Source organism: Pelophylax lessonae (assembly GCF_965119305.1).
Source record: "Pelophylax lessonae genome assembly, chromosome: 13".
Lineage (NCBI taxonomy): Eukaryota > Metazoa > Chordata > Amphibia > Anura > Ranidae > Pelophylax > Pelophylax lessonae.
This window is the reverse complement of record NC_138780.1, coordinates 188,087,577-188,112,979: the sequence shown is the minus strand read 5'-3', so window position 1 is coordinate 188,112,979 and position 25,403 is coordinate 188,087,577. Positions and strand designations below refer to the sequence as shown.

Below are 25,403 nucleotides of genomic sequence, written 5' to 3'. Positions count from 1 at the left end.
CCCACCTCCTTTCTCTGTCTGATCTTCAGTCTTGCACAGTTGTAGCGGCTCCTCTCCTGAACTGAAACGGCTTCCTCTGATTTCACTGCACACTATGAGCTTCTCACAATGTGCATTAGAAGCTGCTGCAAGTCAGAGCCTGCCTCATTTCCTGGCTGGAGGGACTTTCCTCCCCAGCCATCCCCCTTTCTTTCAATGGATTACAGTTCTTTCAATCATGGAGGTTCACCATCACATATGGGGGTCGTATGCAAATACAGCCTGCCTAGGACTGCCCACTCCTCCAGACTAATGTCCACTTAACTAGGCATTTCAATATTTGCAGGCCGGCTACTGCTTGCGTCAGGGCGGAGGGCTCTTGAGAGGAGTACTGAGGCCCATTAAAGTGATCCCGTGGCAAATCCCCCGCTGAGACCACTTTTATGTGAAAGAGGACCACCCGCCGTGTAAGAAAATTTCCAGGGTTATGGCCGCTATCTGCTGATATTACTCTGGTATTAACGTCAAAGTAGTGACGTAAATACATGGTGGGTGGTCCGGAAGTGGTTAAAGCAGGGATTCCCAAGCGATGGCCCTACAGTTGTTCAGGAACTACAATTCCCATCATGCCAAGTCATGTCTGTGCATGTCAGAGTTTTACAATGCTTCATGGGATGTGTAGTTCTGCAACAGCTGGAGGGCCATAGTTTGAGAATCCCTGGGTTAACCACTTGCCGACCACCGCATGACTATTTAGGCTCCATGTACACGGGACGTTGTTAAAAGTCCCTTTGAATGCTGGAATTTTTAGGACGTTTGAAACGTCCGTTCGGTCGCGTTTGTACTCGCGTTTAGCGGGCGTTTAGCAGCGTTTGCGGGCGTTTGCGTTTAGAAGCGTTCCTAGAGGTCAAAAAAATTATTCCCCTTTAAAATGGAAAAGCGCGAACGTTAAACGCGGGTCATCGCGTTCGGACGCGTTTGTGCGTTTGAAACGCCGGGAAACACACGTTCGAACGCAAATAATTGCGTTCTAAAAACAGTCCCTGAACGCAACTGCCTGCAAATGACTGTAAACGACCAGGTGTACATGGACAGATAAGATAAAATGTAGATGGGTTCAGGGGCTTCTAAAAAAAACGCCCAACTGCTCCTAAACGGCCATTTCCAGCGTCCAGTGTACATGGAGCCTTCCTGCCGAAGTCAGCCCCCTACAGGCAAAGCGACGTAGCCCTATGTCGCTCCGCCACGAGCCTGTAGGGGGCGAGCACGCGCCACCGGCGCGCTCCCGCCCCCGTTAGTTCCCTACCTAGCCAGCGCGTGTGACCGGCATATTTACAAAAATAGGTAGCAGAAAACAAATTGGCCTAAAATGTTAAAAATTTTTGGATTTTTACATTTTTTTTTTTTTTTTTTTTTTTTGAGAATTTCATATAGAAATTGTGAAAAATATTATTTTTTCAAAATTTTCGCTTGTTTTTTTTTTTTTTTTTGTTTATAGCGCAAAAAATGAATATTGCACAGGTGATCAAATACCACCAAAAGAAAGCTCTGTTTGTGGGGAAAAAAAGGACGTCAATTTAATTTGGCTATAGCGTCACACGACCGTGCAATTTCTCCGTTAAAGTCACGCAGTGCCGAATTGCAAAATGGGGGCCTAGTCATTGAGCAGCCAAATCCTCCGGGGCTAAAGTGGTTAAACAGTTTGTAAATCCCGACTTCTTTTTTTTTTTTTTTTTACACAGGTGATCAAACACCACCAAGAGAAAGCTCTATTTGTGGGGGGATAAAGGACATCAAATTTGGGTACAGCGTCGCACAGCCACGCAGTTGTCAGTTAAAGTAACGCAGTGTCGTATCGCAAAAAAATGGCCTGGTCAGGAAGGGGGTAAAACCTTCCGGTCCAGAAGTGGTTAAAGTTTATGGGACTACACACACATCGGGATGAGAATATCTATGGTAGGTTTATTTATTGGGAAGTGCGACCTGCATTCCTAACATGTGTAAATCCTGCATGCATAGAAGTGTTTTGGGGTGAGTTGGAGTCACAGAACCCGGCACTCGTAGTACTCATGTGTCAGTAAATACAAAGCTGGTTCAGGTGGAGATGAGACATCCAATGTAGGTAGCGGCGAGGGCGGTGGATTACCCAGGGGCTTCCTCTTCCTCCGTGTTGGAGTGAGCCGGGCGTTCACAGGAAACCACCGCTGTCACCGAGGAGGGGTGGGGGCGGGGGAGCGTTCACATCACCAGGACTCTTCTTATATGTAGAAATTGTTTGCTGCAGAAACGACACCGCAAAATTTAGAAATAGCGGTCAGGAAATTAGACGATTTTATCGCCCGTATTTAACTTTGCGTTTTTTAAGTGTCAGTTGACCTTTTGTTTTTTCTGTAAAGGCGAAGTAACACTGGACACCCGCCACTGGGATTTGAAATCCCTGCTTTTTTTTTTTTTTTTCCCTGACGCACTCCCCTGTGCAATTCATTCACCATAAATGGCACTGCAGGAGGATTGCTAGGTGTTGTGTTTTTTATTTCAGGTACTTATATAGCGCCGTCAATTTACGCAGCGCTGTACATATATATTGTACACTCTCATCAGTCCCTTCCCTCAAGTAAGGTCCCTAACTCACATTCATACATACATAGTAGGGCCAATTTAGACAGCAGCCAATAACCCAACAAGCATGTCTTTGAAGTGTGCGAGGAAACCGGAGTACCCGGAGGAAACCCACGCAGGCACAGGGAGAACATGCAAACTGCAGGCAGGTAGTGTCGTGGTTGGGATTCGAACCAGCAACCCTTTTGCTGCTAGGTGAAAGAGATAACCACTACACTACTGTGCCAGTGCTAACCACTACACTACTGTGCCAGTGCTAACCACTACACTACTGTGCCAGAGCTAGCCACTGCACCACTGCCAGAGCTAGCCACTGCACCACTGCCAGAGCTAGCCACTGCACCACTGTTCCACACAGGTTATAGTGCACATGGGGGGGGATCACTAAAACTGGTGGACACAGAATCTGGTTCAGCTGTGCATGGTAGCCAATCCCCTTCTTGCATCAGTTCAATTAAACTTTGCCAAACAAACCTGGAAGCTGATTGGGTTTCTATGCAGAGCTGCATCAGATTCTGTGCACCAGTTTTTTTTTAAATTTTATGTAGACTTTTTTATTGAAATCCAGCCTCAGAGCCACACATTACCCACTTGTCGCCAAATCACGTACCTAGTACATCAATGGACATTAACCACTTGCCGAACGCCGCATATATACTGCGGCAGTCTGGCTCTGCTGCACAAACCGCCGTACCTGTACAGTGATTTGGGGGAGCACACCTGGGCGTGGGTGGGAACGCGCCCGCCCCCACTAGGCAGCGGGGATGCCGATCCATGGGACTGGCGGCACTGATTGCAGCCGGGCACCCGCGATCGCTCCCCGCCGTCAAGCATGGTGGTGGGAGTGTCATGGTCTGGGGCTGCATGAGTGCTGCTGGCACTGGGGAGCTACAGTTCATTGAGGGAACCATGAATGCCAACATGTACTGTGACATACTGAAGCAGAGCATCATCCCCTCCCTTCAGAGACTGGGCCGCAGGGCAGTATTCCAACATAACGACCCCAAACACACCTCGATGACCACTGCCTTGCTAAAGAAGCTGAGGGTAAAGGTGATGGACTGGCCAAGCATGTCTCCAGACCTAAACCCTATTGAGCATCTGTGGGGTATCCTCAAACAGAAGGGGGAGGAGCGCAAGGTCTCTAACATCCACCAGCTCTGTGATGTCATCATGGAGGAGTGGAAGAGGACTGCAGTGGCAACCTGTGAAGCTCTGGTGACCTCCATGCCCAAGAGGGTTAGGGCAATGCTGGAAAATAATGGTGGCCACACAAAATATTGACACTTTGGGGCCAAATTTGGACATTTTCACTTAGGGGTGTACTCACTTTTGTTGCCAGCGGTTTAGACATTAATGGCTGTGTGTTGAGTTATTTTGAGGGGACAGCAAATTTACACTGTTATACAAGCTGTACACTCACTACTTTACATTGTAGCAAAGTGTCATTTCTTCAGTGTTGTCACATGAAAAGATAGAATAAAATATTTACAAAAATGTGAGGGGTGTACTAACTTTTGTGAGATAGTGTATGTTTGTGTGTATATATATTAGTGTGTGTTTGCAAACCACAGCACGATTTGCTGAATCAGACTCTGGTACGGACAATAGTCCTGCACCAGTTTGGTGTGAATGCGGTGTGATTTAAGCCATGCAAATCCGTGGCTCAAATGGAACCCCAGAGGCACCGCATGTAATTCACGCAGGAATCGCAGCACAATTACATGCGAAGTCTGCACCACATCAGTGTGAACCCAGGCTTAGACGGGGGTTTTTTTTTTTTTTTTTTTTTCTTTTACAGCAGCAGCTTCAGTACTTGCAGGTTAACTCCTGGCTGTCATTATGACAGTCGGGAATTGCTAAGACATGCAGTGTAGGAGGGGAAGCGGCAAAAAAAATAGACGCAGAAATGATTAGAGCTGCATTATTTTGTACACTTCACATCTTCTTGGAGTTCAGCTATTAATGTGTTATATATATATATATATATTTATATATATATATATATATATATATATATATATATATATATATATATATATAGATATAGATTTATATATAGATATAGATTTATATATAGATATATATAGATATAGATAGATATAGATTTATATATAGATAGATATAGATATAGATTTATATATAGATAGATATAGATATAGATTTATATATAGATAGATATAGATTTATATAGATATAGATATAGATTTATATAGATATAGATATAGATTTAGATATAGATTTATATATAGATATAGATTTAGATATAGATTTAGATATAGATTTAGATATAGATTTAGATATAGATTTAGATATAGATATATATATATAGATTTATATATAGATATATATAGATATAGATATATATATAGATATATATAGATATAGATTTATATATAGATATATATAGATATAGATTTATATATATATAGATATAGAGATATCTATATAGATAGAGAGATATAGATATATCTATATAGATAGAGAGATATAGATATATCTATATAGATATATCTATATAGATAGAGGGATATAGATAGAGAGATATAGATAGAGAGATAGAGAGATTTATATATATATAGATTTATATTATTTTATTTTTTTCTCGCTGATACCCACAGTCCTATTCTGCAGCCTCACCATTGATGTCCCCTGCTTTGTGCTGCTTTTCTGTTGCATGGTTTTTATTTAACAGGCGACGTGGTGGTGCGTCCCCCAACCTCTTGATGGGAGCGGCTATACTGTGCACTTCTCGCTTTCACCCTACACATTTTTTTTTTCTTTCTCTCTTCCACAAGTTGCTGCGCTACACCCTGGATAAGTTTGGTTTGGAGCAGGTGAGGATCGTTGCCAGCGATAATCTTTGGCAGCCAATCGCGTACCAGATGATGCAGGACTCGGAACTCCTCGGGGTGATCGATGTGATAGGGTAGGACTCGGCGTTTGCTCCTCTCCCCACTACTGACCCAGAGGCCATCATTCGGAAATATTAAAGCCCAACACCAGCCAAAGCTTTATTTATAGGTAGTGTAGGGAAAGGCTACAGGCCCTGCTGGGGTTATACACTTTGTCTTGAGTCTCTGCTGCAGGGATTTCACTCCCTTCCTTTTCTGTCTCATAGCCGTCATTTGGACAGGAAGTAAAAAAAAAAAAAAATTCCAGAAGATTAGGGAAGGTTTGACCATCCGTTTGATTTTTTTTTAAATTGCTAATATAATCTTTTAGGGAACACCAAACACCACTTGATACAGTGTAAGGTCCGGTTCACACGGTTCCCGCATCGCAAACGCACCCCCGACAGTTCACACTGCCATATGCGATACGCTGGGGGTGTCAATGTAATCTTAACGACACCCCCAGTTTGATCGCATATCGCAGTGCGATCTTGCAGTTTGCACAGGATCGAATCGCACAAGTGTGAACCGCTGTGCGATCCGATCCTGATGCGGCTGCCAAAAAGGGTCCTGTGCGAGTTTGGTGCGGGTGCGAATTTAGCCATACAAAGTGTATGGCTAAACTCGCACCGCACAGCCGATCGCATGTAATGAAGGAGCAGTGCGCTCCGACATTACATGCGAACCCCGCACTCGCAAAAGTGTGAACCGGGGCTTAAGAATTATAATAGCAGGAAATATTTATATATGCCTGTTGTTTTTTTTTTTTTTTTGTTGTTTTTCCTCGCTTGTTAGGAACAACCAGAAAAAATAATTGCTTGCTGGCTGCTTGCCAGGAGTAACTCCACCTGATATTTCACCATTGACATTTTGCACTGCTTATATATTCCCTTAGAGCCCTGTTTTTATAAAGCCACAAAAAAAGTATACATCTATACAATGTGTATGTATCAGTATTAATCAAAAATAACAATACAATGTATAATCAAATAAAAATGATAAAATTAAAAATTGTGTAATTACAAAATGTAGTAGTGTTCCTAAAAATACCAACAATCTAAAAATGTATATAATTTAAAATGTTATATTAATTTTGATATTGGTTTATTTTTATTATTCTTTATATACATTATATTGGTCTTTTTTATTATTATTTATTTATACATTGGTTTGTTTTTATATTGTTGGTTTAGTTGTTGTTGCTATTACGCCAACCTAAAAATGTGTATATAACAATGTTTACAAATAAAAACAGTAATAGTAATCCAACAATCCAATATAAGTGTGTGTGTATACATTGTGTGTGTGTATATATATATATATATATGTCATACATTTTTATATTGTTGGTTTTAAGATTATTATTTTTTTTTATTTTTTTTATATAGTTGGTAAAAATGGTGATGATATTTCGTTTTGATATATATATATATTAGTATTGTACACTGAGCCAGTCACATAAGTCTCCACACTAGAGGAGCTTACACTTTAATGTCACACCGCAGTCCTATATTTTTATAGTCCTCTGTTTTATACAGTTTTGGCATATTTTGTACCACTTAGACTCTGCCTTAGAGGAGCTCACATGCTCTCTACATTCTAGAGCCCGTTTTACCTAAAATTTTTACCTCCCTTTATGTTTTTGGGTAAATATCTCCAATAAAAGAACACAGACTCCATGCAGATCCAACCGTTAAAGAAATAAGACCCCAGTGCTGCGGAGTCCTATTTATTTGTCTTGCCCATCCAAAGATTATTGTGTTCCCTCGTGATCTGAGCCCTGGATGGGGGTAAAGCTGATCCCAGTAGATGGATCAGAACATTTCTAGATTATTTTTCAATTTTGGTTTGCATTGAATGGAAGCCTAAATCCCTCATAGACAGCAAACCCCAGTTGTATGTATTGAACCCCCGCTCAGGATCAGTGTCCGTTGCAAATCCCGGTTGTATGTATTGAACCCCCGCTCAGGATCAGTGTCCGTTGCAAATCCCAGTTGTATGTATTGAACCCCCGCTCAGGATCAGTGTCCGTTGCAAATCCCAGTTGTATGTATTGAACCCCCGCTCAGGAGCAGTGTCAGTTGGTTTGTAAAGCAACATCATTGTAGGTTCATCGAATGTCATTTATTGCCAATAAAGCAATATCTGTGCCTGAATGAATATTGGATTTTGCTCTCCTCTCCCCCACTGTCCAAGCTCCCTACCCTTCCCGTTCTGCTTCTGAATGACCGGTCCTCTTTAAGCTAATCTGGAACTTCACTCCTCCTCATACAGAGCCCATTATCCCGGCACACAAACGGTTCCTGACGCCATTTCCACGGGGAAGAAGCTCTGGGCCTCAGAAGATTACAGCACTTTCAATGATGAGGTCGGCGGCGGATGCTGGGCACGAATCCTGAACCAGAATTATGTCAACGGGAATATGACATCGTGAGTTTATAGCCTATTGTTTAATCTGTATGACCGGGTCACCTAGTCCTAGAGCTCAGCAATTCATAAACTGCTGATACAGAGGAAGCCAATGCAAAATCATTTCTTTCTTGTCCATTGAGGGACACAGGAAGTCCTTAACCCTCAGGTTATACTGCCCCCTACAGAAGGAGTGGACACAACACAGGGGTTGTAAAGTCAGGATTCATTCTATACATTGAGATAAAAAGCCTTCTGTGTGTAGCAGCCCCCCAAGCACACCCTAATACTTACCTGAGGTCCCTCCAGGGACGTCTTTATTACTGATTAGACCCTGGACGAATATTTTCTTGGACCCTCTCAAATCCACTTATCAACTATTTGCAGGCAGTGCGGGCTTAAGGGGCAGCTGCTTTGGGCCCAGGGCAGCTGCCCCTTTTGCCCTGTGTTAAAGATGGCCCTGTATCCCTCTCTATCCAGCGATGTCCAAGAGTGTCTCAGCCATCTGAGATTCTCCCTCTTGATTGGCTGAGACACAGCAGTAGTGCCATTGGCTGCTGCTGCTGTCAATCGGTCTGCTAGCCAATCAGGGGTGAGATGGGGCGGGGCTGGGCTCTGTGTTTGAATGGACACAGGGAGCTGTGACTCGGCTCGGGTGCCCCCATAGCAAGCCGCTTGCTGTGGGGGCATTAAACAGGAGGGAGGGGCCAGAGAAGAGGAGGATCCGGGCTCCTCTGAGCAAAACCAACTGCACAGAGGAGGTATATATAACATGTTTTTTATTTTTATAGGAAAAAGAGACTTTACTATCTCCATCACTTTAAAGAGTAACTCTACTTTTGTTGGAAAAAAAAACAAAACATTCCCCTCTTGGTGATCTTCGTACATTGCAGGGATTTAACCAAACTTTGTTGCATATTTTTGTTCTGACACTTTTGTTCTGAAGAAATCCCGTTGTTTGTGTCCATGTGGTAAGGTAATAGGAGTGGTGTAATTATCAACCAGCTGCTTCACCAGAGGAAAGTTGCAGGGTCTGCATCCCAGACGTGATTACCCTATGGAAGTATCTCACAAAAAATGACATTTTTGTTGCAGGGGATGCCCAAAATCTGACTTGAATCCCAGTGTAGGCTTCTGGGAAAAGCAGGGAGCCGGTCACACAAGCAGGAAATTTTGTGGGGGGGGCGCTCTGTATACCATCTGTGTACAGAACACCTCCAGGTGACCATATTTCATTTTACAGAAAATTACAGCGGCTGCAGATTGAATAGAAAAGGTCATTTTTAATAACATTGAATTACTATATGACTTGTGTCGCAATTGTAGAATTAAGTTTATTTATTTTATCCGCCATTTTTTTTTCCCCCCCACGAAAGCGGAGTTACCCTTTAGGCAACAAATTACCCCTACTACCACCATGTCTCAGTGTTTTTCCACTGTCCTAGGAGGATGTAGTTGATCTTTTCAGTTTTTGAGTGACACAGGAAGACTTCTTTCTTTCTTTCTCTTTCTTTCTCTTTCTTTCTTTCTCTTTCTTTCTCTCTCTTTCTCTTTCTTTCTTTCTCCTTTCTTTCTTTCTCTTTCTCTTTCTCTTTCTTTCTTTCTTTCTCTTTCTTTCTTTTTCTTTCTCTTTCTTTCTTTCTTTCTCTTTCTTTTTTTCTTTCTCTTTCTTTCTTTCTCTTTCTCTTTCTTTCTCTTTCTCTTTCTCTTTCTTTCTTTCTCTTTCTTTCTTTTTCTTTCTCTTTCTTTCTTTCTCTTTCTCTTTCTTTCTTTTTCTTTCTCTTTCTTTCTTTTTCTTTCTCTTTCTTTCTTTTTCTTTCTCTTTCTTTCTTTTTCTTTCTCTTTCTTTCTTTTTCTTTCTCTTTCTTTCTTTTTCTTTCTCTTTCTTTTTCTTTTTCTTTCTCTTTCTTTCTTTTTCTTTCTCTTTCTTTCTTTTTCTTTCTCTTTCTTTTTCTTTTTCTTTCTCTTTCTTTCTTTCTTTTTTTCTCTTTCTCTTTCTTTTTCTTTCTCTTTCTTTTTCTTTCTCTTTCTTTTTCTTTCTTTCTTTCTTTTTCTTTCTCTTTCTTTTTCTTTCTCTTTCTTTTTCTTTCTTTATCTTTCTTTTTCTTTTTTTATCTTTCTTTTTCTTTCTTTTTCTTTTTTTATCTTCTTTCTCTTTCTTTCTCTTTCTTTCTCTTTCTTTCTCTTTCTTTCTTTCTCTTTCTTTCTTTCTCTTTCTTTCTTTCTCTTTCTTTCTTTCTCTTTCTTTCTTTCTCTTTCTTTCTTTCTCTTTCTTTCTTTCTCTTTCTTTCTTTCTCTTTCTTTCTTTCTCTTTCTTTCTTTCTCTTTCTTTCTTTCTCTTTCTTTCTTTCTCTTTCTTTCTTTCTCTTTCTTTCTTTCTCTTTCTTTCTTTCTCTTTCTTTCTTTCTCTTTCTTTCTTCAAGCCAGACATTGGACCAAGTAGAGGGAACCGGTCAGGGACTGCTTTAAACACACCCACTGATGTCTGGAGTCATGATGTCCTCTATTAGTCTTTACAGACATTGGAGTCTTCTTCAGCCCCATCAGGTGTGGCTGTGTCCTCTGCCCTCTTGGCGGTTGTTCTTACTGCAATCCTATAGGTTTTATGGCCCAAATTAGCCAGTTGTTTGCTGACTGTGATTGCAGAAACCATAAAACAATCAGGTACTGATATTGATCCTTGGTTGCTCACTTCCCTGGCCGATGAGCCTACCTCTGGAGAGTTGCAGTCGTCTGTTAAAACTCCCAAGTAAAATGAACAGAAAAGGAAGCAAGCGCTCTGGTATAGGCTAGATGGGATGATAGTTATATAATAAATATGACCAATACGTGGCACTATTAAAAGTGATGGGGGAAGGGACAGATAGTTAGACTAAGTATCAATAAATGGAGCAAAAGGAAGTCCATAAAGAAAGTCCAATGTAAAGTCCAACTGGATGAAAATCAATATATCAATATATGATGGTTGCTGCTGTAAGGGCTAGCTCAGAAAAACACAGTGAAGTCGGTGCTGTGGATACATGTAAGAGAAAAGGACAGAGCGCCTCTAAGTGCAGCATTTATTTAGGCATAAAACCACAATAAAGTAACAACTCAATAGATAGAAGTAGTGTTAGGCTTGTAAGCACCGGTGGTATGTCAGGAGATAAATGTTGTCCCAGGGGTCCTGGAGGAGGGAACACCTAGTGCCAGTCGGGTGGACGGATGGACGCTGTGCAGAGGATCCTCCGTCTAACGGGTTCGGCTGGGCGTCAAGGACCACGCTGGAACGCAGCATACGCTGCGTGACGTCACCGGAGACTAGGGATGATACGACGCCTTTCAGAGCTCACACACGGCTCTCAATGGACATGCGTGCTCTTATTTCAAGTGTAAAGCCCCGTACACACGTACAGATTGTCGGCCGTAAATATTCGGCCGATGACCGATCGGCCGATTGTAGGCTTGTTAGTATGATGCTTCCGACAGCCGACAGCGCATTTTCGGCCGAACAGAATCTGTCATGCAGACTTTAAAATTTTTGTTGGCCATTACCAGAACGGCCGATTGTTCGCCAGTCAGTACAGAATTCGGCCGACAAACAGCCGATTAGCAAGACTGGGCATGCTCAGAAAAGAAAAAACACACGGAAAGTTAACCATCACATGACATCACTTCTGCAGTCGGCTGTTGTTGGCCGACAAAATTCGTGTGCAGTCTTTTGCAGTTTTCAGCCGACAGGACAGCACCGGACAAAAGACGGCCGATCGTTCGGCCGACATTCGGGACGTGTGTACAGGGCTTTAGTAGAAGTAAAATGAGACCGTTCGGCTCTTATTGATACAGTCCACAGTTATACAGTCCGCAATTCCCTGCATCATGGGGAAAAGAGATGCCTGAGAGGGGACATGATAGCAATTTATAAATACCTAAATGGTGATCTCAGCAGAGAAAAACAGCTATTCAGTCGCAAGGATTGCATGAGGACTCGGGGGCATACAATGCGATTAGAGGAGAAGCGTTTTGACCTCAGGCAACGCAGGGGTTTTTTTTATTGTTAGGGCTACAAGATTGTGGAATTCTCTACCACAAGAGGTAGTTTCTGCGGGAAGTATGGCTACTTTCAAAAGACTCTTAGACGTACATCTCAAGGATCAGACCATTAAGGGGTATGAGAGATGATTACGGCCACGTTTGCCTACACAGGTTGAACTGGATGGACTATTCTCTTTATTTAACCTCACCTACTATTTAACTATGAATTAAAGTTCAAGGAGGTCCAGTCAGTGGAATTTTTTCAGCAGAGGTTCGAATTGCGTGTTTGTCCAACTCGGATCCTTCACATCACAGCCCCTTGTATCACAATCCTGTTCTTACATTAGTGTCCTTAGTCCTCTCTCCTATATAACACCCCCCCCCCCCACCCAATTACATCAGTTCTCCACTTCACAGCAGTGTTCTCAGCCCCCCTTCACATCAGCCCCCTCATTAACAGCAGTTTGTCCTCTGCCCCACTTCACCTTTCCCCCACAGTAGTGTCCTTCCACCTTTTCCCTGTCAAAGCACTCTCTACTAGGTCTGTGAGCGCTTCTTGGGCCTTTTTGGATCAGGCAACTGTTTTTCTAGATTAGTAAGTCTGCTACTTGGTCTTCTGTTCAGACATTCTCCAAACCAGTGGACGTTTGGGCCTCAACTGATGCCAGCTTTGGACATAAGGTCCTTCAGGTAGCTTATTTAGCTGTAGGCAGTCCCCAGCAGGGCTATCTTACCAAATGGGCATGCTGGACAGTTGCCCGGGGGGGCCCCATCTGCCCAGCGACCCAGCCCCAGCCAAGCATTATTCACAATTTCCGTGTGCATCCCGCCGCCAAACTTAGCAGGTGGCAAGTGCCTGTCGGTCCTGCGCTGCTGTCAGGCCACTTGGGCCGTGAATTGGGACTCCCGTCCGTGTGTGTGATCACCGGGCCCAGCCGCCCAACTTGGAAGCTGTCATTTGCCTGGCACTGCTGTACCAATAAATATCGCCCTATCCATAATTTGCATTTTTTTTCTCGTGGGAGATTGTGTAGGCAGGGGCCCCAGTGCACTGCATTGCCTGGGGGCCCTTTAATGCTCTTAAGATGGCACTGGTCCCCAGCATTAAAGGGCCCCAGTGCACTGAATTGCTCGGGGCCCTTTAATACTCTTAAGATGGCACTGGTCCCCAGTTTATTTTTTGAGTTGGTTAGCGATTGGTTTGTTGGCCATCCTCGGTTGAACTGCTTTTGGAGGGCCCAAAGATTAAGACTTCGATGTCCTTCAATGTACGAGAGAGAAGTTTAATTTTTGTACGCACTGTAAAATCTTTCTTGGGAGTCCATTGAAGGACTTGGTCCCCACCCATCTGTGTTTAGGATCTGGCTCTTGTCCAAAAGTGTGGCATGCTGGGAGGAAGAGGAGTTATCCTGGCTTGAAGTACAGCTTTTTTTTGCCATTGTCTGATCCTTGTATAGGTGGTAGTCTAACCCAAAGGTAAAGACTTGATGGTATTCCTGAATAAACCTCCAAAAAGATGTTCTGGGGAGCCCAAAAATGTTATGGGTTTATCGTAGAGTTGGCTCTACACTGCTGACTGGGACCAGTCCTGGCACTTTCAGCTGGTCTGATGGTATCACTGACTTATGAATTTCCTGTGTAATCCTAATGGAAGATCTACTAGGTGGCGGACTGTGTGGGGTTTTTGTCATCTGCAGTTGACTCCAGTGGATGCCTAGAAATATAAGTAGGAGGTGGTGACAGGTGAAAATCCAGCCTCAGCTGCAGTGGCGGCTGGTGCTCAATATTTTTTTGGGGGGGGGGGCGCAAAAAGAGAAAAATTTGTGGTAAAAAATGGCGTGACTTTGACGCCACACAAGTGTTAAAGGGGCCTTCAGTAATCAAGGAACAGTGCCTTGAAAAAGTATTCATAGTTACCCCTTTATTCATAGTTACCCCTTGAAATATTACACATTATCATTCACTTACCGTTACCGCCAGGCTGCCCCCATCAATGCAGTGACCAGCATGTCCCCATCAATGCAGTGACCAGCATGTCCCCATCAATGCAGTGACCAGCATGTCCCCATCAATGCAGTGACCAGCGTGGAGTGGACTTACCTCACGGACAGTGAGTGGTGACCGGCTGCGTGGCGTGCTGCTGGCCTGCTGCTCTGCCTCTGACTGAGACTGTAGGCCCGGGGCGGCGGCGGGTCCGACGGACTGCGGACTGGTGGAGTGCGGAGTTGCGGGACGGGAACTGAACCAGGCGGTGGGTGGTCTGACTCTGGTCACTCACTGTCTGCCGGACTAGATACTGGTGGTGGAACATCTTCTCCGTCCTGAGTCCTGCGCTGCACTCCTCCTGATGCACGGCTGAGCGGCTGTCGGGCGGACGGTGATCCTGTGATGTGTGACGCCGGCCTGGGACATAGTGACTGGCGCACGCGCCGCCCCCGCGCGCCACGTCACAGGTCCCGGGATGTCCTCCTGTGTGATTGGTCTAGGCTGGAGTCTGGACCAATCACAGGCAGGACATCACAAAAGTGGGGAGTGTTGGGGCACATTGCTCTGCGCCCCGATGACCCCCAGAAGGCCGCCAATCGGCGCCTCTGTCCGCCGCACGTGCGGTGGAAAACCCCACCCCCCCATACCCACCTAGTGGTCCGGCGCCCCTAGTGGGCTAAAAATTGAATTTTTTTTTAAATCTTTTTTTTTTCTTCTTTTCTTTGGGGGGGGGGCGGCACCACTGCTCAGCTGCTAGAGTTGGGGGGGGGGGGAGCGCTTCACAAAAGGGACATGGACAGCAGTGAAAATCCAGTAAAGCAGGAGTGTCCAACTCCATTTCATTGTGGGCTGCATCAGCATTATGGTTGTCCTCAAAGGGTCGGTTGTATCTCTAATAATATATAAATGTATTTATTTGTTTTATTCCCCCCCCAGAGAATAGGCGCAGGAACGCAACGTCGCAACCACACCCCTTACAGAACCACATCAAATGGTAGGTGTGGCCAAATTGCAGTGGAAGGATCTTAAAGGGGTAATAAATACCAGGAGTGTGTTGTATGCGGAATTTAGGGGTACGCTACGTGCAGGGGGCAGGATTCAGATGTGCGCTACGTGCAGGGGGCAGGATTTAGATGTGCGCTACGTGCAGGGGGCAGGATTCAGATGTGCGCAACGTGCAGGGGGCAGGATTCAGATGTGCGCTACCTGCAGGGGGCAGGATTCAGATGTGCGCTACGTGCAGGGGGCAGGATTCAGATGTGCGCTACGTGCAGAGGGCAGGATTCAGATGTGCGCTACGTGCAGAGGGCAGAATTCAGATGTGCGCTACATGCAGAGGGCAGGATTCAGATGTGCGCTACGTGCAGAGGGCAGGATTCAGATGTGCGCTAGATGCAGAGTGCGCCGGAATCGGCTCTTTAGCAGGCTGTTCACATCTCACTTCTACCCCTCTCCCTGGGTGCGAGGGCCACATGAAATGGCCTAGAAGGCTGGATTCAGCCCATGGGCCTTGTGTTTTACACATGGGCAGTAAAGTATCAAATCCTACTACATCCTTAACAGGGAATCTTGGGTTGATTTGCGCTTTAATCCACCTTCCACTTGGCTATTCCACATTGCTGCAGCTTTGTTCATTTCCTCATCCTCAGAACCATCTCATGGAACCTGGTGGCCAGTTATTACGAGCAGCTTCCATTCGGTCTGGAAGGACTGATGACCGCCAAAGAACCATGGAGCGGAAACTATGTGGTCTCCTCTCCTATATGGATCACAGGTAGGTGCAACTCACTCAGTAGCTGCCTAGCAATGGTACAGCGGCAGTAAAATTAGGCTTTTAGGTCTCTTTTTAGACTCCCTGTACTTAGCTGATACCTCTAGGGAAAGGCTGGCTGTACTCGAGTGGGGTTTCCCCCCCACCCCCGATACTGAAGTGCTCTAGAATTTCCTGCTAGAGGGCTGCGCTGACTTTGGAATTGATAAAACACAGCGAACCAACACCAGCAGATGACACGGCTCCCCAAATCCTCACTGACTGTGGAAACTTCACACTGGACCTCATGCAACTTTAGATTCTGTGCCTCTCTGCTCCTCCTCCAGACTCTGGGACTGTCCTTTCCAAATCAAATGCAAATTTTCCCGCAGTCAGTGATGATTTGGGGAGCCGTGTCATCTGCTGGTGTTGGTCCACTGTGTGTTATCAGGTCCAAAGTCAGCGCGGCCCTCTAGCAGGAAATTCTAGAGCACTTCATGCTTCCCTCTGCTGATCATCTTTATGGAGAGGCTGATTTCATTTTCCAGCAGGACTTGGCACCGCCCACACTGCCAAAACTACCAATACCTGGTCACATGATCATGGTATCACTATGCTTGATTGGCCAGCTGGCCTGACCTAAATCTCATAGAGAATCTGTGGGGTATTGTCAAGAGGAAGACGAGACACCAGAACCAACAATGCAGATGAGCTGAAGGCCGCTATCAAAGCAACCTGAGCACTGAAACCCCACACTGCCAAAACTACCAATAACTGGTCACATGATCATGGTATCATGCTTCCCTCTGCTGACCAGCTTTATGGAGATCCTGATTTCATTTTCCTGCAGGTCTTGGCACCGCCCACACTGCCAAAACTATCAATACCTGGTCACATGATCATGGTATCATGCTTCCCTCTGCTGACCAGCTTTATGGAGATCCTGATTTCATTTTCCTGCAGGACTTGGCACCGCCCACACTGCCAAAACTACCAATACCTGGTCACATGATCATGGTATCATGCTTCCCTCTGCTGACCAGCTTTATGGAGATTTATGGAATAATGCAATAGGCTATGCACTCCTACTTTAAAGAAACATAACCTAGGGAAATTTGCATGTATTGCAGAGACGTTCTGCATTTTTTATTTTCAAATTTTATTATTTTTCCCAGACCTAAACCTGAATTAAAGTTGCATACAGCTCGCTGTACACAGCAGACTTCTGGTGTCTTAGGAGGATGCTGAACACCATGAGAAAGGTTGTAAAATGATTTTCTCTTCCAGCTCATACCACGCAGTTCACAGAGCCGGGCTGGTTCTACCTCCGTACGGTCGGTCACTTGGAGAACGGCGGTAGCTATGTGGCCCTCACAGACAAGCTGGGGAATCTCACCATCATTCTAGAGACTATGGTAAGACCATGTCGGCTTTGTGATTGCAGCATCAGCCTCGTACATCGAATTTCGGACACCTTCCAGTGTTTTTGTATCGCTTGTTGCTTTTAAATCCAAAAACTCAAAAAGCCTGATTGATGTAACAGGAATAGATTAGTAGTCAGATGAGTATAAACCACTTCTGGACCCTTCCTGACCAGGCCATATTTTGCGATTCTGCACTGAGTTACTTTAACGGACAATTGCGCGGTCGTGCGACGCTGTACCCAAATATAATTGATGTTTTTTTCCCCACAAATAGAGCTTTCTTTTGGCGGTATTTGATCACCTGTGTGATTTTTTTTTTTTTTTTTATTTATTTTTTTTTTTAATTTAATTTATTTTTTTGCGCTATAAACAAAAAAATAGCGACAATTTTTAACATTTTAGGCCAATTTTTGTTTTTTGCTACATATTTTTGGTAAAAAAAAATCGCAATAAGTGTATTTTCCCCCTTAATGACCAGGCCATTTTTTGCAATCGGCAACTGCACTATTTAACTGACAATTGCGCAGTCGTGCGACGCTGTACCTAAAAAAAAATTGATGTGCTTTTTTCCCCACAAATAGAGATTTCTTTTAGTGGTATTTGATCACCCGTGCGATTTTTTTTTTTTTTTTTTTTTTTTTTTGGAGCTATAAACAAAAAAGCGACAATTATGAAAAAAAAACCAAAAAAAACAATTTTTCACATTTTGCTATATAACATTCCCCAAAAAAAAAAAAATGTAAAAATCAAGTTTAACATTTTAGGCCAATTTTGTTTTTTTGCTACATATTTTTGTTAAAAAAAATCGCAATAAGCGTATTTTCCCCCTTAATGACCAGGCCATTTTTTGCGATCGGCACTGCATTATTTAACGGACAATTGTGCAGTCGTGCGACGCTGTACATAAATGAAATTGATATCCTTTTTTTTTCCCACAAATTGTTTTCTTTTGGTGGTATTTGATCACCTGTGCGATTTTTTTTTATTTTTTTTTTTATTTTTTTTTTTATTTTTATTTTTTTTTTTTATTTTTTGCGCTATAAATAAAAAAACGAGCGACAATTCTTAAAAAAATAAAAAAAAAATTTTCCCACAAATAGAGATTTCTTTTGGTGGTATTTGATCACCTGTTTGATTTTTTTTTAATTTATTTTATTTTTTACGCTATAAACAAAAAAAGAGCGACAATTCTGAAAAAAAACAAAAGTTTTTCACATTTTGCTATATAACATTCCCAAAAAAAAAGAAATGTAAAAATAAAATATTTTTAACATTTTAGGCCAATTTGTTTTCTGCTACATATTTTTGGTAAAAAGAAAATCGCAATAAGCGTATTTTCCCCCTTAATGACCAGGCCATTTTTTGCGATTCGGCACTGCGTTATTTAACTGACAATTGCGCAGTCGTGCGATGCTGTACATAAATTAAATTGATATCCTTTTTTGTTTTTCCACAAATAGAGCTTTCTTTTGGTGGTATTTGATCACCGGTGCAATTTTTTATTTTTATATTTTTTGCAACAATTCTTAAATAAAAAAAAAAAAAAAAACAATGTTTTTCACATTTTGCTATATAACATTCTCAAAAAAATGTAAAAATCTATTTTTTTTAACATTTTAGGCCAATTTGTTTTTTGCTACATATTTTTGGTAAAAAAGAAAATCACAATAAGCGTATTTTCCCCCTTAATGACCAGGCCATTTTTTTGCAATTCGGCACTGACAGACGCAGTACTCGCCCCTCTATTTTAAGTTGGGTTGGTATGATTTCTCTGACACTGCTTTGATACAAAACTGATATCCTATAGCAGGAAGAGAGAGGATATACCCCCTGGGACTGCCCATAGGTGTGGCCAGAACTTTTTTTCTGCCTAGTGTCCTACTCCTGTAGGGGGCAGTATAACCCTATGGATATCAAGATATGGATTCTGCATCTGTCAATGAGCTTAAGAGAAAAGGATTTTACGGTAAGTCAAAAATCCAGTTTTACAACAGCTGACCATTCTTCTCTCTCAGTGGGGAACGATCCTTGTTCGAAAAAAAAAAACAGTATCGCCCACTTCTAGTTACGATCTGTACCAGAAATTACATCATACATTTTTTATTTGTGTGATGGGGGTTTTTGTGTGGGTTAAATGTTGTATTCTATATGTTCATGTTGTATGAAAAAAAAAAATGTAATAAAGTCTGTTAAAAAAAAAAAAAAGAAGAAATTACATCACTCAGCTCCACCCGTCCCGTTGCGTCATTGATCACATGACTTCTTCAAGGATCCCAGAAGTCATGTCCTCAATGACGCCATAGGACGGGCAGAGCCGGATGACGTCATTATTTTTCTTTTGTCACTTGGAAATGGGAACACATTGGTGGTGGTGTTGGCAGAAGCACTGTTTTAGGATTAGTGACAGTGCATGGGTTTTTTTTTTTTTTTGCTATCCTCCATTAATGTAATCTCTGACAGCCTATCACATGATTGGGAAGCCTCCGGCGTTAGGATTTCTTAAAGTTTCAGTGGTAAGTGGATTAATAGCTGATTATTCTGTAATATTTGGTGAGCACACTTTTTTTTAATATCACCCTGTATGTTTTTTCTTTTAGTCACATGACCATTCTGTCTGTATCCGTCCCTTTCTGCCCAAATTTAACGTCTCCTCACAGAACGCCACGTTCAAGCTCGAGGGTGAATTTGTGAGTGTTTTATTCTATTTATTTTAGACTTTTGGTTTTAGGTTCACATTTTTTTTTTCCTTAATTTTTAAATAAAAAAAAAAACAAAAAAAATAATTGTAGAAGTTGTATGATGGATGCCAAACTGTAAAACCTTTGTTTAGACTCTCGTACGTTCTTCTCTGGGTCGGCTTTTTCACTTTTACATACAGGTAAGTCTATAAAAGGACCTATAATAAGGCTCACCTGTAGGTAAAATTAATTTCTCTTACGTCCTCCGACAGTCGCCGCCATCTTCATATTCGTCACAATGGGGTATTAGACTTTGTAGCTACTCCTACGGAGCAAAGTCTAATACCCCATTGTGACGAATATGAAGATGGCGGCGACTGTCGGAGGACTCAGAGAAAGGAATTTTACAGGTAAGATTTTACAAAAATTCCGTTATCTCCTAAATCTGCACGGTTTAGGAGATATTCGCCCTGCATGCAGCCGCTGACACCAGCCGCGCATGTGCTCTGAAGGTCCGGCGGAAAGTGAACTCCCGTGCGCATGCGCGGGAGTGACGTCATCGCGGCTCCGGCCGCTCACAGCGCCGGAGCTGCCGAACCCGGAAGAGACGCAGAGGAAATATGATCACTCCCTCAGTGGTGTCCCGACAACCGTGTGGGGGCTTCGTTCTAAGGTAAGTGTTTCATATTGTGCTATTATTCGATGCATACTAGCACATTATGCCATTTGTCTTGTAGGGTTTTTTTTTTTTGTATGGGGATACTACCGCTTTAACCACTTTAGCTCCGGAGGATTTGGCTGCTTAATGACCAGGCCCTATTTTGCGATTCGGCACTGCGTAAATTTAATGGACAATTGCGCGGTCGTGCGACGCTGTACCAAAACTAAATTGACGTCCTTTTTTTCCCACAAATAGTTTTCTTTTGGTGGTATTTGATCACCTGTGCGATTTTTTTATTTTTTTTATTTTTTGTGCTATAAACAAAAAAAGCGACAATTTTGAAAAAAATATTTCAATTTTTTTTTATATGAAATTCTCAAAAAAAAAAAAAAAATGTGAAAATCAAAATTTTTTAACATTTTAGGCCAATTTGTTTTCTGCTACATATTGTTTGGTAAAAATAAAAATCGCAATAAGAGTATTTTGATTGGTTTGCGCAAAAGTTACTGCGTTTACGAACTACGTTTTTATTTATTTATTTTTTTTTCTTAGTAATGGCGGCGATCTTCAATTTTTTTTTTTTTTTTTGCGGGACTGCAACATTGCGGGCGGACAGATCGGACCCCTAACTGACATTCAGTGCTAAAAATATTCACTGTTAGCGTAAAAATGCCGGACATGCACAATTTTTCATTTAGGCCCCTTTCACACTAGTGCGACTTGTCCCGCGATTTTGGACCGCAAAATCGCATTACAAGTCGTTTTCCATTATTTTCAATGAGCCCCATTCATATCTGTGCGTTTTGAAATTGCACCGACTCCAAAGTAGTTCCTGCACTACTTTGGCACAATTTTAATGCGTTTTGAGGTATATAGTCATAGCCATTGCTTTCAAAATCGCGTCGCAAAATCGCGTCACATAAGTGTGAAAGGGGCCTTAAGTCCTTAAAGGATTTAAGATGGCTACCATCAGAAAAAAAATAAATAAAATAAAACCAAACAAGCAAGAGAGTGTCTGGAGCTAGCAGGGCCAGTGTCCAACACCTACAAAGGAGTTGGCAGATATCTGTTCTAGAGCTTGCTAGGATCTGCACTATGGTATAGTTGTTGTTTTTTTTTTTTTTTTTTTTACAAGCCTGACCTTCACCTACTTTTTAAATTTAAATGCAGATCTGCATTTATTATTGCATCACACATGTATTGTTTTTTAAATACTAATAGTTTGAGTAGTTGAATTAGACCTGGTATCAACCTCTTGCAATGCCTGTACATCATGGCTGGAGTGTTCGAGGAAGAAGCAGCACAGGTAGCCAATCAATTCATATGCTGACGATGAGCATGCTGATAGGAGGAGAGAGCAGATTAGAAAAAAAAGCAGCACAGTCTAGTTCACCGTCAATGTTCCGCCACAGGTTGGGGGCTGATCTGGGATGACCTGGACTTAGAAGACGTGTGTTGCAGGATGCTGGCCACCAGACTGAGGACATCTAGTAGCAGAATGGAAAAGTACTGTGGAGGAAATATCTGTATTGAAGCCGAATAGTGCTCATGGTGTGAACCACCATGCGATCCGATCCTGCTGCGGACCCAAATTAGGGTCTGTGCGTGTTCGGTGCGATTCAGATGCGAATTCAGCCATGCTATCTGTGTGGCTGAGTTCACATCGCACAGACCTCGCATGTGATTGTAGGAGCAGTGCGAACCTAATCGCATGCGGTGTCTGTCATCAATTAAGTGTGGACCCCGGCGCTTAATGTTTGTGGACGCCGGCGCTTAATGTTTGTGGACGCCGGCGCTTAATGTTTGTGGACGCCGGCGCTTAATGTTTGTGGACGCCGGCGCTTAATGTTTGTGGACGCCGGCGCTTAATGTTTGTGGACGCCGGCGCTTAATGTTTGTGGACGCCGGCGCTTAATGTTTGTGGACGCCGGCGCTTAATGTTTGTGGACGCCGGCGCTTAATGTTTGTTTTCCTATGGGACACCTTCCTAGATTTTTGACCGACTTTAACACACCACCTCTCCCCTGGTGTTATGTATTGATTTTAATTGCAATTGAGTATGTACGGCCCCTAGTTTTAGGAGCAGTTGTCACATTATATAAGTTTGATTTTATTGTACATGTACATGCTACGAGGAAGGCGTAAAGCCGAAACGCGTCAGCATTTGTCATGTCACCGCTATCCAGAGTTGTATAAAGTACTCTAAACCCATACTTGAGTAGAAGTGGAAGTGCTCAATCAAAAGTGACTTGAGTAGAAGTACTAAAGTATTCAACATTTTTTGTACTTAAGTATTGCAAGTAGTTTTTTTTAAAAAAATTTGCTACTCAAGTACTGAAAGTAAAAGTACAAGTACTGTGTTATGTAGTTATTAAAGAAAGAAGTCAAAAGTTTGAACATCATATTTTTTATTATTTCAAATGCAGCTTTTATTTATACGTACAGTAGCTTTTATTTTCGTATGCGCTGATAATACACATGTTTTGAGCTTCATGAAACCTGCCATCTACTGTTCTGGCAGTGGTAATTTTTATAATTGTAACGAGTAACTATGCAGCACAAAAAAAAATATCGGAGTAGAAGTATTGAAATCATCGAAAAAATGTAGTGAAGTAAAAGTGGAAGTAGGAGAAAAAAATTCTACTCTAGGAAAGTCCAGATACCGCCTTTCGGTACTTAAGTACAATAGTGAAGTAGTTCTACTTAGTTACTATACATCTCTGCCGCTATCCATGCTGGAATAAAGAATTTTACTTGGAAGAAGACTTTTCCGTGTGCCGGCTTTATTAAATTCATATAACGCAGGTTGGGGGGCTGGTCCGGGATGACCTGGACTTGGACGACGTGTGTCGCAGGATGCTGGCCACCAGACTGAGGACATCTAGTAGCAGAATGGAAAAGTACTGTGGAGGAAATATCTGGATTGAAGCTGAATAGTGCAGCAAAAGCTGTTTTTGCTTTTAATGGGCTATTTTATTTTTATTCTGTTTTTGACTTGAGTTGTTAAATCTGCGACAAGAATTCTAACTTTCTTTTTTTTTTTTTTTTTTTCCCCTCACTGTAGAAGGATATAAAGACGCTGCATGTCTGGCGTTCCAAGCTTTGCACCAACACCACCAAGCACACCTTATTTCAGAAGATGTCATCAATAACGGTTAGTGCTCGATTTTCTAACTTCTCGTGAATTGCATGTATGATGGGACTGTCTGTGGGAAATGCCATCTATACAAAACACACAGCCACAAGGATTTTTTATTTTTTTATTTTATTTTTTTTTTTATTATTTTTTTTTTAGCAAGTGTTTGCTGAGTTAGAATGTTACACCATGAATTTGGCAGACCTCCACAGACATGGCTGAGTGTAAATTCTGCACCGCTGGTTCAGCACTTTTCTGTTTGATGCGGTTTATGTGATCTATTTGAAATCTATAATTGTGGTTCATACAATAGAATGTGCGTTTCTGCTGTTTCGCAAGTATTGGTTGCCAAGTGGTTGCGGTTTGGTAAAAGATAATTTCTTTATTTACAGTTAAACAATTATAGTACAGCAAAATAGTTTTAATCGCACTTCAACAAATAGATTAACCACTTCAGCCCCAGAAGGTTTTGGTTTTTCCTGACCAGGCCATTTTTTTCGATACAGCACTGCGTTGCTTTAACTGACAATTGCGCAGTCGTGCAATGTTGTACCCAAACAAAATTGATGTCCTACACAAATAAAGCTTTCTTTTGGTGATATTTATTAATCTCTGCGCTTTTTATTTTTTGCTTTATATTTTGCTTGTTATATTATTATTATTTATACAGGATTTATATAGCGCCAACAGTTTTTACAATGTGAGGGAAGACAATACAGTTAAAATACAATTCAAAACAGGAGGAACTAGAGGGCCCTGCTCGTTAGAGCTTACAATCTAGAAGGTATATAGTTTTTGATAGAAATGTACAATAGAATAAAAAACTTTAGCCAGTTCTTGGTACATTATTCTATTGTGAAGTACTAGTAAAACTATATAAAACTTTATATCAAATATTACTCCTCTATAAAATCTATTATTACATAAAATCTTATTATATACATTGTATTCAAATATATTCTACTTTCTCCCCCACTCCAATAAACTTAAATACATGTATATAAAAAAAAAATAAAATAAAGTTTTTTTTTTTATATAATTTTAATTCAACTTCACGATATAATCTACCAAGAACTGGCTATATATCATTTTTTCTTTTTAGCCATTTATGGTACATTATCCTATTGTAAAGTTATATATAACTATATAAACTATTATATAAAAGGTTATTATTCCATATATTTTATTAAAAAATGTTTTTTCCCGCCCCCAATAAACATACACATTTTAATATATAAATAATAATAATAAAGTTATATTGTTTTTATACAACTTCACGATAGAAACACGTGAAGGGGGAAAAAAAAAAAAAAACTTTAGCTAGTTCTTGGAAAATTTTTTTTTCCCTTCACGTGTTTCTATCGTGAAGTTGTATAAAAACAATATAACTTTATTATTATTATTTATATATTAAAATGTGTATGTTTATTGGGGGCGGGAAAAAAAAGTTTTAATAACATTTATGGAATAATAACCTTTTTATATAATAGTTTATATAGTTGTAATATAACTTTACAATAGGATAATGTACCATGAATGGCTAAAAAGAAGAAAAAATGATATATAGCCAGTTCTTGGTACATTATAGTGTGAAGTTGAATTAAAATTATATAAAACTTTTTTATTTATTTTTTTATATATATGTATTTAAGTTTATTGGAGGGGGGGGGAGAAAGTAGAATATATTTGAATAAAATGTATATAATAAGATTTTAAGTAATAATAGATTTTAGAGGAGTAATATTATTTGATATAAAGTTTTATAGTTTTACTAGTACTTCACAATAGAATAATGTACCAAGAACTGGCAAAAAAAAAAAAATATATATGGCCTGTTCTTGGTACATTATTCT

The 25,403-nt window shown here is 41.5% G+C and overlaps 1 protein-coding gene across 2 annotated transcripts in view; it reads left to right on the top strand.

The window, feature by feature from the left end:
• GALC (galactosylceramidase) overlaps positions 1-25,403 on the top strand; it is a 69,889-nt gene that overhangs the window by 31,210 nt on the left and 13,276 nt on the right. Inside the window, exons 7-12 of one of the 2 annotated variants that reach the window (XM_082275352.1) lie at positions 5,397-5,527; positions 7,767-7,922; positions 15,551-15,675; positions 16,939-17,066; positions 19,673-19,762; positions 23,479-23,568. In XM_082275352.1, the coding sequence (XP_082131478.1) occupies positions 5,397-5,527; positions 7,767-7,922; positions 15,551-15,675; positions 16,939-17,066; positions 19,673-19,762; positions 23,479-23,568 (720 nt within the window). The remainder of the gene's footprint in view (positions 1-5,396; positions 5,528-7,766; positions 7,923-15,550; positions 15,676-16,938; positions 17,067-19,672; positions 19,763-23,478; positions 23,569-25,403) is intronic. The other variant, XM_082275353.1, reaches the window with a different exon arrangement.